The sequence below is a fragment of the Agrilus planipennis genome, unplaced genomic scaffold, assembly GCF_000699045.2.
Source record: "Agrilus planipennis isolate EAB-ADULT unplaced genomic scaffold, Apla_2.0 scaffold39, whole genome shotgun sequence".
NCBI classification, from domain to species: Eukaryota; Metazoa; Arthropoda; class Insecta; order Coleoptera; family Buprestidae; genus Agrilus; species Agrilus planipennis.
Genome location: NW_020439074.1, coordinates 1126972 through 1143332, shown reverse-complemented (window position 1 = coordinate 1143332; position 16361 = coordinate 1126972). Strand labels below are relative to the sequence as shown.

Here is a 16361-nt window from a genome sequence, read left to right as displayed (position 1 = left end):
AAAAAATATTTAGTTTCAATCTCTATTAATAATGAGCGTAAAACTTTTTAATATGTTTAAATAATAATTAAAACTTTAAAATTGCATTTATTTCAGACAATTATAAATATTATCATTATATTATCAAGTAAAAACGAGATTTTCAGCTAATTTTTCATTTTTTCCTCGATAACCATTTAGTGAATTTGAATAACCTTACGCTAAAGTGATTCTCCAGAGTTCAAGTTACTTATTATAAAAGTTTGAAATTTCTGGTAGCTTTTTTTCTGTTAATAATATGTTCGGTCAACGAATCTCCATAAACTGCAAAATTACAATTTTTTAAAATTTCAATAACTTTTTAACGGTTTAGTGAATCGATTTGTAATTTTTACAGGAGTTTTAGAATTGAATGAGGAACGTTCTTTCAAATTTTTATTTGTCTCGCAGCATCTTGACGTACCTCCCAAACATCCTTAAGCTTTTTGAACAAAACACTGTAGGAGAAGTTTGTGGTATACGTATTACGTACATAGTACGGGCGCAAGCGTAATTTTACATAATGTTTTATCAGCAGATACAAAACGAATATCTCTCTTTTGGTGCAAGATATGACATCGTTTAGCTAATGACCGTAACAATTATTACAGGTTTTCTGTCGTCTAGACAAACGATAAAAAACCGATACAATCTCGAAGTTTAAAAGTGCTCCAAGTTTCAGACAAAGTGTTGTTAAGATAATGCTGTAGATTAATGTGAAGTTGTAGTAGAAAATTTTAGCTAAAAATTGCAGGTGCTTAATCATTCCGATAAGTGTAATATATATTCGCGCTATACCTACAGCCAAGTGTTTAGTAGGGAAATATAATTTTATTTTTATTTTTTCGTTCCTATTTCTTTTCGCGGAGGTCTTAGTAGTTTTAAGAGCGAAATTGGAAAAAGGATTTTAACCGGGATGCGCCTCTGGAAAAGAAAACCCACCTTACTTTAATTTCCTGTTTTTAAGGAGGACATTCTTTTAATGGACAGAATATAATTATGAGCAGCACTTGCCGCTGATTTTATCGTCGTAGATTTGGAAATAATGAAATTGTGAAAGTTGATTTGTTTGTAAGGATTATCTATCATAATAAGTACTAACTTCTTTTAAAGAATTCTCGTCGAAATTTTTTAAGAAATAGATTGTAGGGTAAAAGCTATAACAAGTTACATATTACGTTACGTGAGGATACTTAAGCTTTATGGATAATAGCAGAAAAAACGACTGAAGACAGAAAGAACGCGTACATAGGTTTCGTAGATCTATACTAAAAGGTTTTGACAGTATGAAATTGGAAAAACTGCTAAAAATACTTAAAAATGTAGGGACAAGGTACTTAGGTATAGTTCGTAGAAAGTGCAACAAGCGGAGGAGTTACAAGCATCAGGCAGGAATGAAAATACATAATGTAGCGAGCACGAGTGTGTTTGTGTGCGATCGGGTACACGTGTGCTTGAACGGCTTATCGATTCGTCGACTAGCCGCGGGCGCCTTTCTTCATGTGCGCCGTATTTGTAAATGTGTGTGTCGTAACTGCGTTCTGGGAAAGCAGTTAAACAGTTCAAAGAAAAAAAAAATTATCCGGATGTTCAGAAGGTTCCAGAAAGTAAACAAAAGAGTATTTAAAAGAAGAGCCGATCGCCGAGAGGAGAAATATCATTTATTTTAAAGGGAATCACTTTGTAAGATGTGTTTTATGTTATCGTCTTGGAATTATTTTCGTATGATAATTTAACTACCTATAATTTTCGTGAAACTGAGCTTTCTTCCCTAATCTAAAGATTAATTGATATTGAAATAAACAACAACTGACGCTGATAAGTGTATAAGTAAGTGGAATTATTAATTGACAGTCGATATCTTCTCTTTAAATTTATAGTGAAGCTTTGATTGAATTAGTGCGGTGAATGAACGAGTTAAAGTAACATCTAGACAAACAGTTTTTTGTCGGATATACGAATAAGTAATGTAACTTTGAGATGTCAGTGGCATTATTCCTTTTTTTTTTGTTGATCAAGGACTACTAGTTCTAGAAATGCGTTTTATACACCATACATCAAACATTTGTTATGGGTATTAAATGAAAGTCGTAAAGAATTGTAAAATTTTTAGTTCCAGCGATAATTGTGTAATTTTATTAATGCACTTAAGTTTTATTTTAACATACTGAAAAGAGAAAAATCATTGTGAAACAAGGGTAAGATAGTTGACACCTCATTTTCTATTGAAATTAATGCCAATCCGCTGAGTCTATTTTGATCCATATTTGATCTTAAATAATTTTTTATTATTTCTAATTTGGAGAAGTTTCTTTCTCCGGAAGCTACAGAAACGGGTAGCGTCAGTAATACATATTCTTAAAGCTACCACAGCATTAGGGAGATTTACTATAGGGGCTAATGTTTGGACCAGAAATTATTAGGTTTCATTTAAAATGACTTTAGGGATATTTTTCAAAGAGGAAATTTTTCCCTTGAATAATTATAGTATCTAAGTATCGATTTGCTTGTCAGTGAACTGCGTATTTAAAAATACAAAAATAATAAATAAACAAGGCGTTCAGACAGTGAGGGTTGTTTCTTAGAAGGTCGAGGGTATGGAAGTAAAAAGCGATGATTTAAAGCAGTTTTGACTGTTTCATTCCCACCAGCCACTAATGTTGGTGGGCGGACCTCTTCAATCTGGGAATGGGTGGGTGGTGGTTCGGGTGAGAAAGATAAGACGGACAAAATGAAGACAGAAGAGAATGAAAGATTGTCTGTGAAATGTTACTGCCCCAGTATTTGCTTAAGTGATCCAAGGAAACCACAGAAAAACTTAGACCAAGGCAGACGGTCCCGGAATCGAACCGGCGTCTTCCCCAATACAGATGCCGACCCCGGCTGTATCGTAAAATTTTGGTTCACGTTACATAAAATTTCGCTTTCAGGTCTGTTTTTATTACTCCTACCAAAGCTAGCGAGGAGGTTAATAGTAAGAGGAAAAAGGAGCAAGATTTATTCAATTGAGCGAACTGCGACAATTCTGAACTGCATAACAATTTTTTTTGTTAGTAAATACAAAACCTTCAACCTAAAACAGTAAATCCGTACCCGGTTTGGCGGCCCCCTCCAAAAGTGCCGCCCCGGGCAATCGCCCTGTATCTGCCATGAGTTCTAGATTGATGTGGGGGTCGGTAAGTGTTGTTTGTTGAAAAGCTTGTCGACGTGGATAATACAACATACAACAAACAGGTCGCTCAACCATGGTGTTCTTGCACCGTCTGAAAACGACCAGTTCGGAATGTGTTACAAGAGATTCTACACGGAGATTGGGCGAGGATTTCGAAAAATCCACAGTCGGTTAACCTCGTATCGGATTCTAGAGTTGCGAAACTTGTTTAATGTCGTTCTGCTTCATTTATTTATTTCTTTTCGCATTGTGTTTTTTTAAGGAAGTGAATTACGAATGTGTGAAACAGTTTCTTTTTCCTATATATTCGCCCGTGTTCTCACGATTGGATTAATTGAGTAAACAACTACTTTAAACACCGACGTGAAAGTGCCGAGATAAAAATCGCCGCATAATTAATTAGCCGTCACGTATTAACAATGAGAAAAAATTGCGAGATGAGTTTATAAACTAACATCTTATTAACGACCATTAATCTCTACCTTTAATAAGTTCACGAACGTAGATTTGATTTAATTTTCTGAAATGAGTTTGCGTTTTTTATTACCTGGACTCTAACTACGGTTTTCTTCATGTCAATAAAACTTATGGAGTTCAGGCTTTTTGTTGCAGTTTAATGTTGTATTATTAGGGGCGCATATATTCGGTATCTAGGAAGTTAGATAGTACAGGATGGAAGGAGCAGTAGAAATATAAAATAAAGGAAGAGCGCAAGGTTGAGTCGCCCTTAATAAAAAGATATTATTTCTATGCTCTCTAAAGGGTTAATTTAGGCGGTGTTATGATGTATGTCTGGAGCACAGCTCTGTTTGGGTGAGAAACGTGGACGGTGAGGGAGGCGAAAAAGAAAAGATTCGTTCGAAATGTGCGAATGATGAGGATACCGTGGATAGAGAAGGTTGGAAATGGGGAGGCATTAGAAAGAGTAGGAGAACAGAGGGCGCTATAGAGTTATGACAATCAATAAGAAATAGAGATAGGTTGGTATAGTTGGGAGGTTCAAAATTGGCATAGTCCGTCATAAAACTGTCTCATTTACTTTCTTCTTTCGACTTACTAACTAGACTGGAGCGATTGCTGACAGAACGCTTACTTTTACTCACGACGGATGTTGCAGGGAATATCGTAAACTTGGAAAAGTGATGTCAGGTAGAAATTGCAGCGGACGCTAATAAAGATAAAAGGAATAACATTACATCAATTAATATGTAACACAAAGAGATGCAGGCAAGTAGAATTTGAGCATTTGACACTTTAAAGAAAGTTCAACATTCTCAGGAATTTAGAAAAGTAAAGACGCTTTTTTAAATATATACCTAATTTCAACTAGGCAGTTATAAAGCCGACCCTAATCCTAACCCAACCTCTAACCACTAACTGCTTACTATTATGCTCTCTCTTTTCACCTTGTCTGTACTACTCATGAAGCATTTCCTAATTTAACATGGGCGTCTTCAAAACGTAGTAAATGACTACAGTCCCAAGAGGAAAAAAAGAAATAACAAACTGCGGATTTTGCCAGTTTTGATCGTTCTAAGTATAGGACACCTTCTCTGGCATGAAGAGCTAGTTAGAGACATATTAGAAGCAGAAACAGGAGTTAAGAAAAATAGAGGTAGACCTAGATTAGATTACTGTTAACAAATAGTTAAGGATGTCGGATGTTCTGTGGTAGTTTTAGGGAAATGCGATAGTTACCTGAAGATAGGAAAGAGTTGAGGTGTGTGTCCAATCAGTCTTAGGACTGGCAATCCTACGATGATGTTGCTCTCATGACTAATAAGTAATCATTTGGTATTTAGACTAAACGAAATTTTGAGGGCGAGAGAACGGGACATATTTGGCCTGTTTTTGCGCTCATCATCCATTGTTTTGTCTTCAAATTAAGAGAAAGGGGAAGTACAAGTATTCGTTGGTAGGTTCGTTTTGCACGTTTGTTTCTCAAACAGTTTTTATCGTGTTGTAACGTTATCTACTGATTTTCGTAACGGTTATTGAGTATTATTGGCATAATCGCTGGGTTTATCTTGCAAGAGAGGCCCGCCGCTCGCCCGGCTAATCTATGCAAATATCGCGTCTTTAATCGTGTCGTAGTGGCAATCGAAGACTGCTAAATTCCTCTTGTCTGCCATAATATCGGAAGAACATTAACAGTTTCCAAAGTCACGACGAGTATCACTCGCTCTCACCATTTCGATTCCTTCTGATTTATTATTTAACGTCATCACACCACAGTGCGATGCGATTCCACGTTTTCAATACACACCGTTTCTTCTTCTACTTCTTTCTTCTCTTTTCTTGCAGATGCTTGATGAATATTCATGACCGAGAGCGTAACCAACACATCTCGCCGGTGTGTGTGTATGTCGTTGCATGTCGCTAACACATGCTTATGTTTCGCTAATGGAAACATAGTTTATAGGTTTGGCAGGCCGTTCGTTTCGCATACGTCGGCACCTTATCAGAAAATACCTATATTTGTTTACGTGCTTGTCGTACAAAGTGAACCTACGGAGTACGTACGTACTGCAGCATCGGCACCCGTTTCGTTACACTGCGAGTGAGTAATAACAAACATGTCGGATTGCCTGCTGCTCGCATTTTACATGTTATATTACATGCGCGTACATACGTTGCGAACTTTGCAAGTCTGTGTACACGGAAACACATGTGTAACGTTCGTGGGTTTAACAAAATTAACTTCTAAGACTGATAACGACGAAAACTGTTTATTTACACTAATTATTAAAGAACTTAAAAACACTATTAAATTATTACTAAACTTAGGTTATGAATTATTCTATTTATTTACATTACTGATTCACTTCTGCAACGGTCAATTTATTTCTTCTACTCTCTGCGATCGTCTCTTCCTTTAAATACTCCTTTGTTTCCTTTCTGGAACCCTCTAGAAACATCCGGATAGTTTATTTTATCTTTGAACTGTTTAACTGCTTTCCCAGAACGCAAGTACGACACACACATTTACAAATACGGCGCACATGAAGAAAGGCGCCCTCGGCTAGTCAGCTAATCGATAAGCCGTTCACGCACAGATGTGCCCGATCGCACACAAACACGCTCGTGCTCGCTACACATGATATTAAGCGTTTCGATGAAGGTGTAAAAAAATTAGAGATCCTCGAAAATTGTTAGAAAAATGTGTGCTTATTGTAGCGATGTTATGTATGTCGAAAATGTTCGTCCAACTGGTACTTGATGATCCTTAAATTCCGAATCTACAATGACGAGGATTTACTCATGTCTTTAAGATAAAATTCTGAAGAAAAGTGTGTTGTCGTCAGGTTTACTATGAAACTGTCCTGTGTCACCCAGCGCTAGTTGTGACCTCAGGGCTTAAAGAAATTTTAAAACTACATTGTGCTTCATTTCTACCAGTTGATGCTGGTGAGGACTGTCCGATCGATCTACATTGTAGTGCGAGGTGGTCCGTTGGGCATGCTTCAGTTTTCTGTACAAATCGTCAAGTGGTGGTGACCATTACAGAGGGAAAGATTGGATGAACGGGATGAGCGTAATTACGCAATAGAAAAGTGAAGGAATATTTATGGAATATGATTTAAAAGAAACCTGGAAAAAATGTGGACTAAAACTGGCCACCTGGAATTAAACCGCTGTTCTCTCCGAGTGTCGTCAGTCCTGAGATTAATTGAACACGTTCCTTCACTCTTTTCTACCCTGAGGTAATCTCATTTCCTTAAAACTATCATAGAACAGCAATCTAATCTAGGTATACCTATACTTTTAACTCCTATTACTCTTCATGCCTGAGAAGGTGTCCTACCAACCTCTCAGACATGAATTATTGAATTCCATAGCGTCCTCTGTATTCCTACTCTTCCTACGAATAATATCTCATCATTTCTAACCTTCTCTATCCACATCGTTTATCTGCAATACCACATTTTGAACGCTTCTGTCCCTTTCTTTTTCAGTAGCATGATAGTGACTTCTTTTTGTTAAAAGCGACTCGACCCTGCGCTATCCTCTGTTTCATATCTCTACTGCTCCTTCCATCCTGAGTTATCTGATTTCCTATTAGATACCGAAAATCAACAACTTCTAAGTTTTTGTCTCCTATTACTATTATTATAATATTCACTCTTTCCCTACTTTTTATACATAAAATAAAGAACAAAAATAAAACAACACAGGTCTACTAGAAATTCCTTGGGGTTCTATTCGGATCCTATCCAGCACACTTGACCTAAAATAGAGTTTGGAAAAGATGCTTTCGATTGGGTTTAGATCAACAAAGTAACGCCTTAGAACATTTGGACCCAGTTAGTCAGCTAGATTTGGTCTGGATAGATCTACCCTGTGTGGTTCAGATAGGTTATCACCTTTAGAGCCAGATCGCCCTTACTTGGGGTATATCATCAATCGGGTGAAGTAGGGAATCTATCACATGAGTTTTTTTAATAGGGAATATTGCAAAAGGATGTTACTACTCGGACCCTAATTACAGCAATATACTTAGTATAACTTGGATCAGATTTCCCCTCAAAAATATTAGTCCTACTTTATCGTAGAGAATGTTGAAAATGGTAATTTATGTGAAAGGCTGGTATGCCCACTGATTTATTTGCCTAATATTCTAATGAAAGTATAAGAAATGGTATCGATTTAAAGAAAATTCGTTTCTCACAATCGGTTGTTTTACTTTCAAAATACGGCGTCACTGTCGACGTCTCACGCAAAGGGACGTGCCGCATAACATTAAAGACGTTCACAGCAGCCGAGCGGTCATCGGTGCGGCGTTAGATAAGAAAGTTATTAAATTATTGATATGTAAAGAGAAGCGAAAGAAAGAAAAAGAGAGGTTACCTTGATTGAATCGCAGCGGTAGTCTTTTGTCCGGTCGGAGCTCAAATTAAATTTTATAGCGTGGCGCCCCCACTGTGCCCTATCACGACGCTCGTCTTGTTCTTGATACCTTTTAGTGTTTTTATCGGCACATCTCGACACCGTGGACCCAAATTTCTCCACGATATCTATACCTCATGGCGAGACAGAAATCACATCGCCCTCCAGATACATCACTAATGCCTTACCGCCTCATGACTGGCCTGACCGACAACTATCGTTATGGGGGTCTATTACTCACTAGATGTATAATATAATATAAAACTGTTTACATCTACAAATGGCATGCTTACTTTTATTGTTATTACTCTGGAGCAAGAAACCACAAAAAAATATACTTAAGGCCTTATAAAAAAATCTTGTCCAAATGTATTAGGTACTTAAGTGGATGGAGGTATTTTTACCGGCTAAATACATATTCTTATAATTATTTTAAAGGAAGTTACTGATTCTGAATGTCAACGTTATGCGTTATTTATTTAAGGGAACACAAGTTTTTTATGAAATTCTTCAGTTAACTTTCTATATTGAACGGTTTTGTGAAAATTTGTTGGCGTTTTCATGATGACTAATTTCATTTCAATGTTTAAACGTACTTGGTTCTTTTGTTGGGATTGGGATGTTTAAATACAAATTGTGTGACAATCCATATAACAATTTTTGGAAGGGACAGCTATGGTTCCAACTAGACAAGCCTCACTTTCCCGTGTAAGGCTTCTGCCTAAGGCGCAGAAGGGCGTATTATGCATGTGGTCCTCCGGAAGGAAAAAGGTTGTTACCTGATTTAGGGAAATTTTGCAAATGTATAACTCCTAGCTTGTCTAAGATAAATTCCTATAGGTACTTCATATTTGCAGAGGCGGATTAAATGTCGAGAGCGCTCTAGACTAGCACCTCATAGGCGCCCCTCTGGCGGTCATATATTTTGCAAAATACTTTTTTTTAATAGGTACTTTATTATTTTTTTCCGCGCGCGCCCCTTTTTAACCTTGCGCCCCTAGGCATATGCCTACTTTGCCTTATGGATAATCCGCCACTGCATATTTGCCTAATCTAGTCCCTGTAATACGGGTGGTAGGATTGTCCATTCCTTTGTAAGGAATGTGTTACTTCAGTATAACTAATTTTCTTTATAGGGGCCTTCATGAGGAATATATCCCTCTTCCTTAGGCAATGAGGTCCGCATCACGTTACATGAAACATTTTGTCAAATAGTATAGTTTAATAAATCTCATAATTTTATTTTAAAAAATGTCGTATATGCAATTTCTTCAAATATCTCCTGTGTATCTATATTTACCTTTAAGTCGTCGAGTGAGTATAACGAAAAGAAGCCCTGAGAATCTCCTAATAATTTCTGTATTTAGTTTTTAAAATTCTGGGATTTCATATCGTTGCTATAAAGAAACTGTTGATTGTAGAGGCTGTCAAATATTTCAAGTCCCTTTTTTATTTTTCAGGTGATACGCTGGACAAACTTCCCCATCCACTTGAATATGAAAAGGAATCAGAGGTATTACGGAAAGGTTAGTAACTAACATTTAGTAGTAACTTTCCTTCGTTCTCGAACTGTTTGATGCAGAACAAGGGAGCGATGAGTAAACAGAAAGAATTTATCAATGGAAAATCAAGTAAACTTTATATTTTTATTACATATGTATCTATACGTTAGGTAATGATTATAGATATAATTCTTCCGCGATGTCGTGTTCCTAAATATTTGTTTATAATGGCACATCATTTAAAACCATTATTTTAATTCAAAATAATGTTAAGAGATCTCTTTTTTTTAATTAGAGAAGATAATAAATTAAATTAGTTTTCGGATATGTACGAATTGTGACATTCATTTGAGACTGTAAAAATTGTGATATATTCGAACTGACATAACAATATTCTTCTTAAGGTTTCCACTGTGGTCATTTATTTTAAAAATAAGCGTTTGACGGATATTTTATGAGACTGGACGTGCACGCACAATATACTTTGTACTTATTATAACCAGGTATGCCGTATTGTAACGGTCAGTCTCAGAGCCCTGGCATAAATTTGAATTTTTTTATTTTCAAGTGGCTTTATCGAAGCTGATTTATCTGACGCCTTCTGTTAAATTATACATGCTATTACAGAACTTATTACAGGCGATTATATTCATGCCCGACCTTGGAAAGATAAAACGCGATCTTATTTATATTAATTTGCATTTATAAATATTCCTGCGATTGATGTTATCGTATTCTGATTACTGAATTGTTTTACTTTTTACCCGCTTATCTTTCTAATTTATCGAACAACGTGCTTTTTCCTTGAGAATTTTAATGTTGGTTCTACCCGTTTGTTACGTATATACATGTACTGGCAACAATGTATACATACGTTTATCAGAATGCATATAATTGACCGTTTGTTTTCCTCAAGAAATTGCAACTATTAATTTTCTCATACTTACCTGCCCTTATACATATACACTTTGCTACAACTTATTAACTATTGTATTTTAACCTGTACCGTTGTCATCATCATCGTAAGGTCGTCAGTCCTAAGACTGTTTGGACACGCACCTTCACCCTGTCCTATCCTGAGCTAATCTTCGCATTTCCCTAAAACTATCTTGGAACATTCCACATCCTTAACTATTTGTGAACAGTAATCTAATCTAAGTTTACCTCTACTCTTAATTCATGTTTATGCTTCTAATACTTCATGTCTGGCTTGGGAAAATGTTCTACCAGCCTATGACACTTATTTCGAATTGATTTCCCTAGCGCCCTCTATTCTCCTACTCTTTCTAATATCTCCTCATTTCTATCCTTCTCTATCCACGATATCCTCATCATTCGCCTGTAACACCACATTTCGAACCGCGCTCCAGGAATTAACCTTTAACAATCTTTTTTTTGAATTTCTCAATTAACCGCTACCGTACATGGAAGTGATTTCTTTTTGTTAAAGGCGATTTGCCTCTACGTTTTATATATCTGGTACTCTATTCATCCTGAGTTATCTAACATCTTCTAGATACGAAAAATCAATCACTTCTTCTAATTTGTCGTCTCTTATCTTTATTTTTACTTTTTTCCTGCTTTATCTTCTCTTTTTGTTTTACCGCCATGTATTATAAAAACTTTCAATAAATGAGGGAAACTGTTGCCGGGTTTCGCCTGGTTAATATATTTGATTAGTCAAAAAGAATAGGAAATAATATTTATGCATTTTTTTAAGTATCTTTGTTTAGATTTTTCAAGATGTTTTGTTGCAGGATTAAATAAGTAAAACTATCACACTTTTTTTTCTGTTCCGATATCAAGATTAATTTCGTTGGGAACTGCGGCATGGCACGTTGTAGCTTCTGACCTGAAATTGTTTGACGTTGTAGAAAGATAAAGAGTCACCTTACAGTTCATTTGGCATCATTTTTGACATATTCTGAACATCAACCTGGACTCGCTATCTTTCCGTGCTGCAGGCGTTTTGATTTTCAATCAATTTCACCTTTTAACTTCTTCTTGTTCTTCGTCTTCGTCTCTTTAGCAGTATTGCAAAATCGTTGATTTCCTTATAGAAGCGATCATGGGTGTTACCCATCGCCAAACATTTTATTTTCTGCCTTGGTTTAGGGGGTAGCAGATGGCTATCAGTGCCATATTAGTAATCAACATTGGGGACAGAATAGAGAATTTGGTGTTAATGTTTATGTCAAAACAATTTTAATTAGAAACCTAAGAATACGTAGAATATTTGAAGCGCTTTGCTTATTATACAGTGTGTCCATGATGAAACTTTCTTTAATTAACAACATCCTGTGATGTGTATATTATTTGGGCTAGATAAAATCACTATATCAACCAATTCTTTGTAACGAAATAATACACCAAATTTGTATGCGGAATGTACTAAAGAATTGCCTGAAGAAAAGAGACAGCTAGTGTGTCTATTTTATATTCTGAATAATTAAAACAAAAGAAAATATTTGGCCCTTTAGTTCTTTTTGCATTATAAACTGTATATCATCATCACAAAGTTGCCAGTCGGACAAATGCCTGGACACACTTCCTCACTGTCTTATCCTGGTCCAATCTTTTAATTTTCCGGAAACTAGACCACCCCACATTTCAAATCACATATTTGCCAGCGGCTGTCTCATGTAGGTCTTCCTTCTGCGTTTCTTTACTCATTGTCAGTCTATTTCTGCTTCTAATACGTCTTTAACTAGTCCATCGTTTTAGAAGGTGTCCCACCATCCTGTCTTTTCACTTATTGATGGTACTCTACGTTTTCCTTTTATGGTATTCTTTACATCTATCTAGGAAGATAAACTACTGTTCGTTTCAAGAAGTTAGAGATATGCCCCTTCCCTTTATTAGGATGCGCCGTAGCATAATTCCAAATTCAATTATATTTGTCTGCGGAGCTCATTTCTCCACCGATCATCGAGGGAGAACTAGACAAAAGTGTAGACTACCATATGCAAAATTATTTAAACTGCCTCGTTAAAATTTAAGAATATGCTTTATTTAAAGGCATATTTAGCCGAAAAAAATAATAACAAGTAAATTAACTTAACGTTCTACACACCTATAAAACATTTTCGTCTAGTACTATACAGTTCTAGCCGATCCCATCGAGAGCTCTGCTCGTTCAAGCTTGTTCCAATTTCTGTCTTGCTCTCGCCTAGTGTGTATTCTTTCTATCTTCGCGCAGATTTCTTCAAGGTCACAATTCTAACGAATTGAAATGGACAGTATTTAATTAACTGGTTACTGTTTGTTGTACATTTGGGGTTGTTGTTTTTTCCCTAGCCCTAATACATTCTAATTATTCTCAAAAAAGCTCGATTAATTCTAGGTGTGATATTTTAATGTTTCCTTTTTTACATAACTATACGTATACGTATCCGTCATTGTTCCATATAGGGCTTTTGGAAGAAGCTTGAATGGACTCGCAGGTCTCTTATCTTTGTCGACAGGGGTGTTTGGAAGTTGTGCGCTGGATGGGTGGGTGTGGGTGGTTGGTTGGTTGGTTGGATAGCTGGTGTGTAGCCTCTGTCGTAGTGATATCGGGCGACAGGTAATGGTGTGCAAATGGGCGATATGCACGTCGCGGCCGGAGAAGGGATGCATTAGCTTTAAGGACGACACACATAGATAGACACACTAATACTGTTACGTATACACGTTCACTTTACGGCCCTTCCGACGCCCGAAGCCCGGAGCTTTTGCGTCTACCGCGACGTGGACGTGATCCAGCGCGGCGTTGTCAAACTTGCGAAAGTTTTATTAAATTACTGAAGCTCCCGGTGAACGGACGATTAATTTATTAATATGAAATTGGAATCAAGTAAATACTTGTAAACCACGTAAAAATTAGAAAATACCACAAATGGCGCACTACTAGTCGTACTACAGATGGCGTTTACTGCGCCATTTCTGGTATTTTTTAAAACGCGCTGTTAAGGCAGCTGGTAAAAGTTGGTCTGTGTTCTGTCGGAGTTGTCTGCGACGCGCTGATGAGATCCAAAAAGATTGAAATCGCGATCCGCGTCTGGCAGTTTCGATAGAATACAGACCACTTCGAATTATTTTATTCCACGTAAAAATTACTTGAATTTATCGAAGGATTGTCATCATTATAGTACTGGCAAAGTGTGAGAATGGACGTATCTTCTTTTTTGTATCCATTTGGGACTGTAGTCGTTTTCTGCGTTTTGAATACGCCCTGGTAAAGTTAGGAAATACTTCATGAATAATATAAGAACAACGACTTTCACGGCCGGAATCCATGGTAGAATGAAGATTGGGGCTATAGGGCCATGGTCTAAGTGAACTATTCTGCCCAGACGTTTCGTCAGCTACTGCGGCTGACGTCTTCAGTAGTAGACTGAGTCGCTCTCGAGACTTCGAGATATAATCTGCGTTCGCGTTGTCAACGCAGCACTACCACTGAGGATGTCAGCCGCAGTAGCTGACGAAACGTCTGGACGGAATAGTTCACTTAGACCACGGTCCTATAGCCCGAATCTTCATTCTACTTCATGAATAGTACAAAGTGAAAAGGGATAAACGAATAATATTAAGCAATGCAGTGATTAGGGGTTGTTTAGGTACGCAAAAGATCATATCTTGAACTTTCTGTAAAGTCCGATGCTGGCAACATACTCAAATTCTTCTTGTCTGCGTCTCTTTCTGTTACACATTAAGGTGTAATGTTATTCCTATTTCTTTATTAGTGTCCGTTGCAATTCCTACCTGACATCCTTTTCTATCTTTACGATATTCCTTACAACGTCTGTCGTGAGTAAAAGTAAGCGTTCTGTAAGTAACAGCTCTAGTCTAGTTAGTAAATTGAAAGACGAAAGTAAATGCCACAATTTTATAGCGGATTATGCCAATTTTATTTTATAGTAGGTATTTATTATATTTTAATGAAAGTAAGGGCTTAAAATATTTGGCAACGGTGGTATTCTCGGACGATAGTAAACCGACGGCACGGTGCCGGTAGTGGCTTTGATATGATAGGAATCGGTCGCTCTGGACTAGTGATGTTTTCATACTTACGAAAATTATCAGCGTTCTATTATACCGTAGTCAAACAGTTCCTGGCGGCTTTTATTTTTATCACTGTATTGTACCGTCTGATAGCAGGTCTTCCTTTTGACCGATTAGTCGAATAATACGAAGTACCTAACATGTATAAGTCGCGATTGCTTTAGATATCGATACAACAGATAGTGTTTGAAGTTTTATCTATTTAAAATCAGGTTTTGGACCAAAGCTCAACCTTTGTTCATCTTTGTCCTATTTTTGGTATACCTGAATACCATTATTTCGTTCGTCCTGTCTTCCTCCCTTCTCCATGATACAAGGGATTTTATCAAATGCTTTGGGATCAGATTTCTCTCTCCTTTAACTCTCCACAATCCATCCGCTTCCACAATTCCTTGACGAGGCTCTGAACAGCAGTGGGCTTGAAGATGAACGACAAGGTGTGGAGTTAAAATATCTTCTCAGTTACCTTGATCACTTTTCTACCGGTTTTAACCATGATGCTAAGTATATAAATTAACCAAGTTATGGACTCTGTGTTAAGCATTGCCGGTATACAAGGAATTATTAAAGGTTTTTCAAAATATTTTTGATATATCTGAAATCCTATTCCTAATGAATTGTTAAAGGCTTTAGGTTCAGATTTCTCTCCTTAACCCTCCATTTCATTCACCTACCAGGACCATCAATAAAGGTTTGGGGGATTTGAAAATGAACAAGGTGTGGAGTTTAAATATTAATTCGGTTACTTTGATCACTCCCCACCATCAGGACAACACTTTTCTACCGATTTTTACCTTGATCAACATCGTGTGTAAAATTGAAATATATAAACAAATCATGTCCAAGTTACACCTGTTGATTAAGAATTTTTGAGATATAAGGAATTATTGAACGTTTTTGAAAATATTTTTGGTATATCTAAAATCCTATTTATTTCGTTCGTTTTGACTTCTTCCTTCCTTCTCCAGGATGCAATGGATTAATAAATGCTTTAGGTTTGGATTTCTTTCCTTAACCCTCCATAATTCTTAACGACGTTTTGCACAACAATCGGTAGAATTTCATTCATTCAATTTCTTCCCTTTAGTTTAGATATGACTAGGCAAATATTTTAAGCACTTAAGGGTTGGAAGGTTTACATTTGTGTGATTCTTCACACTTATTCTTTCATTCATTCATTCGCCTACCAGTACTATCAATAAAGTTTTGGTGGTTTTGAAGATGAACGACAAGGTGTGGTGTTAAAATATCTTATCAGTTACTTTGATCACCCCCCCCCCTATCATCAAGGTAACACTTTTCTATCGGTTTTCATCGTGTGTGGGATGCTAGGTATATAAATGAATCATGTCCAAGTTACACTTACGGATTAAACTTTTCAGAATGTCAGAAATGCGTCGGCATGTTACATTAGTTGTTTAAACTAATTTGACAGTTGTTGTCAAAATCGATTCCCATTCGTAGACGTTTCGGCGTTGTTTTGCGGCCGAAGAGCAGCAGAATTTTTCTACTACATCCGTTCGAACGTAAAAACCGGAGCAAGTGAAACGAGAGTGAAGATCGCCCGGCGCGATACGTGCATTACGAGGGCGGTTCAATAAGTACCCGTGTTAAAAATGAAGACACCTTTTTTTTTAAGTTTTATTTTTCAATATAGTCTCCTTTTAGAAAGATACACTTCTCCCAACGACCCTGCCATTTTTTTACCCCTCCAAAAAATAAGACTTGTCGAACTCTAC

At 36.8% G+C, this 16361-nt stretch overlaps 1 protein-coding gene across 6 annotated transcripts in view; it reads left to right on the top strand.

Moving 5' to 3' along the window:
• Positions 1-16361, top strand: part of LOC108745030 (zinc finger protein ush) — a 194380-nt gene that overhangs the window by 67631 nt on the left and 110388 nt on the right. For 5 of the 6 annotated variants that reach the window (XM_018481055.2, XM_018481058.2, XM_018481054.2 and 2 more), the window contains exon 2: positions 9538-9603. Coding sequence is in view for 1 of the 6 variants with exons in the window: in XM_018481050.2 (XP_018336552.1) it covers positions 9538-9603 (66 nt within the window). In the remaining 5 variants the exon portion in view is untranslated. Of the gene's footprint in view, positions 1-6347; positions 6895-9537; positions 9604-16361 lie in introns of those variants that run through there. The other variant, XM_018481053.2, reaches the window with a different exon arrangement.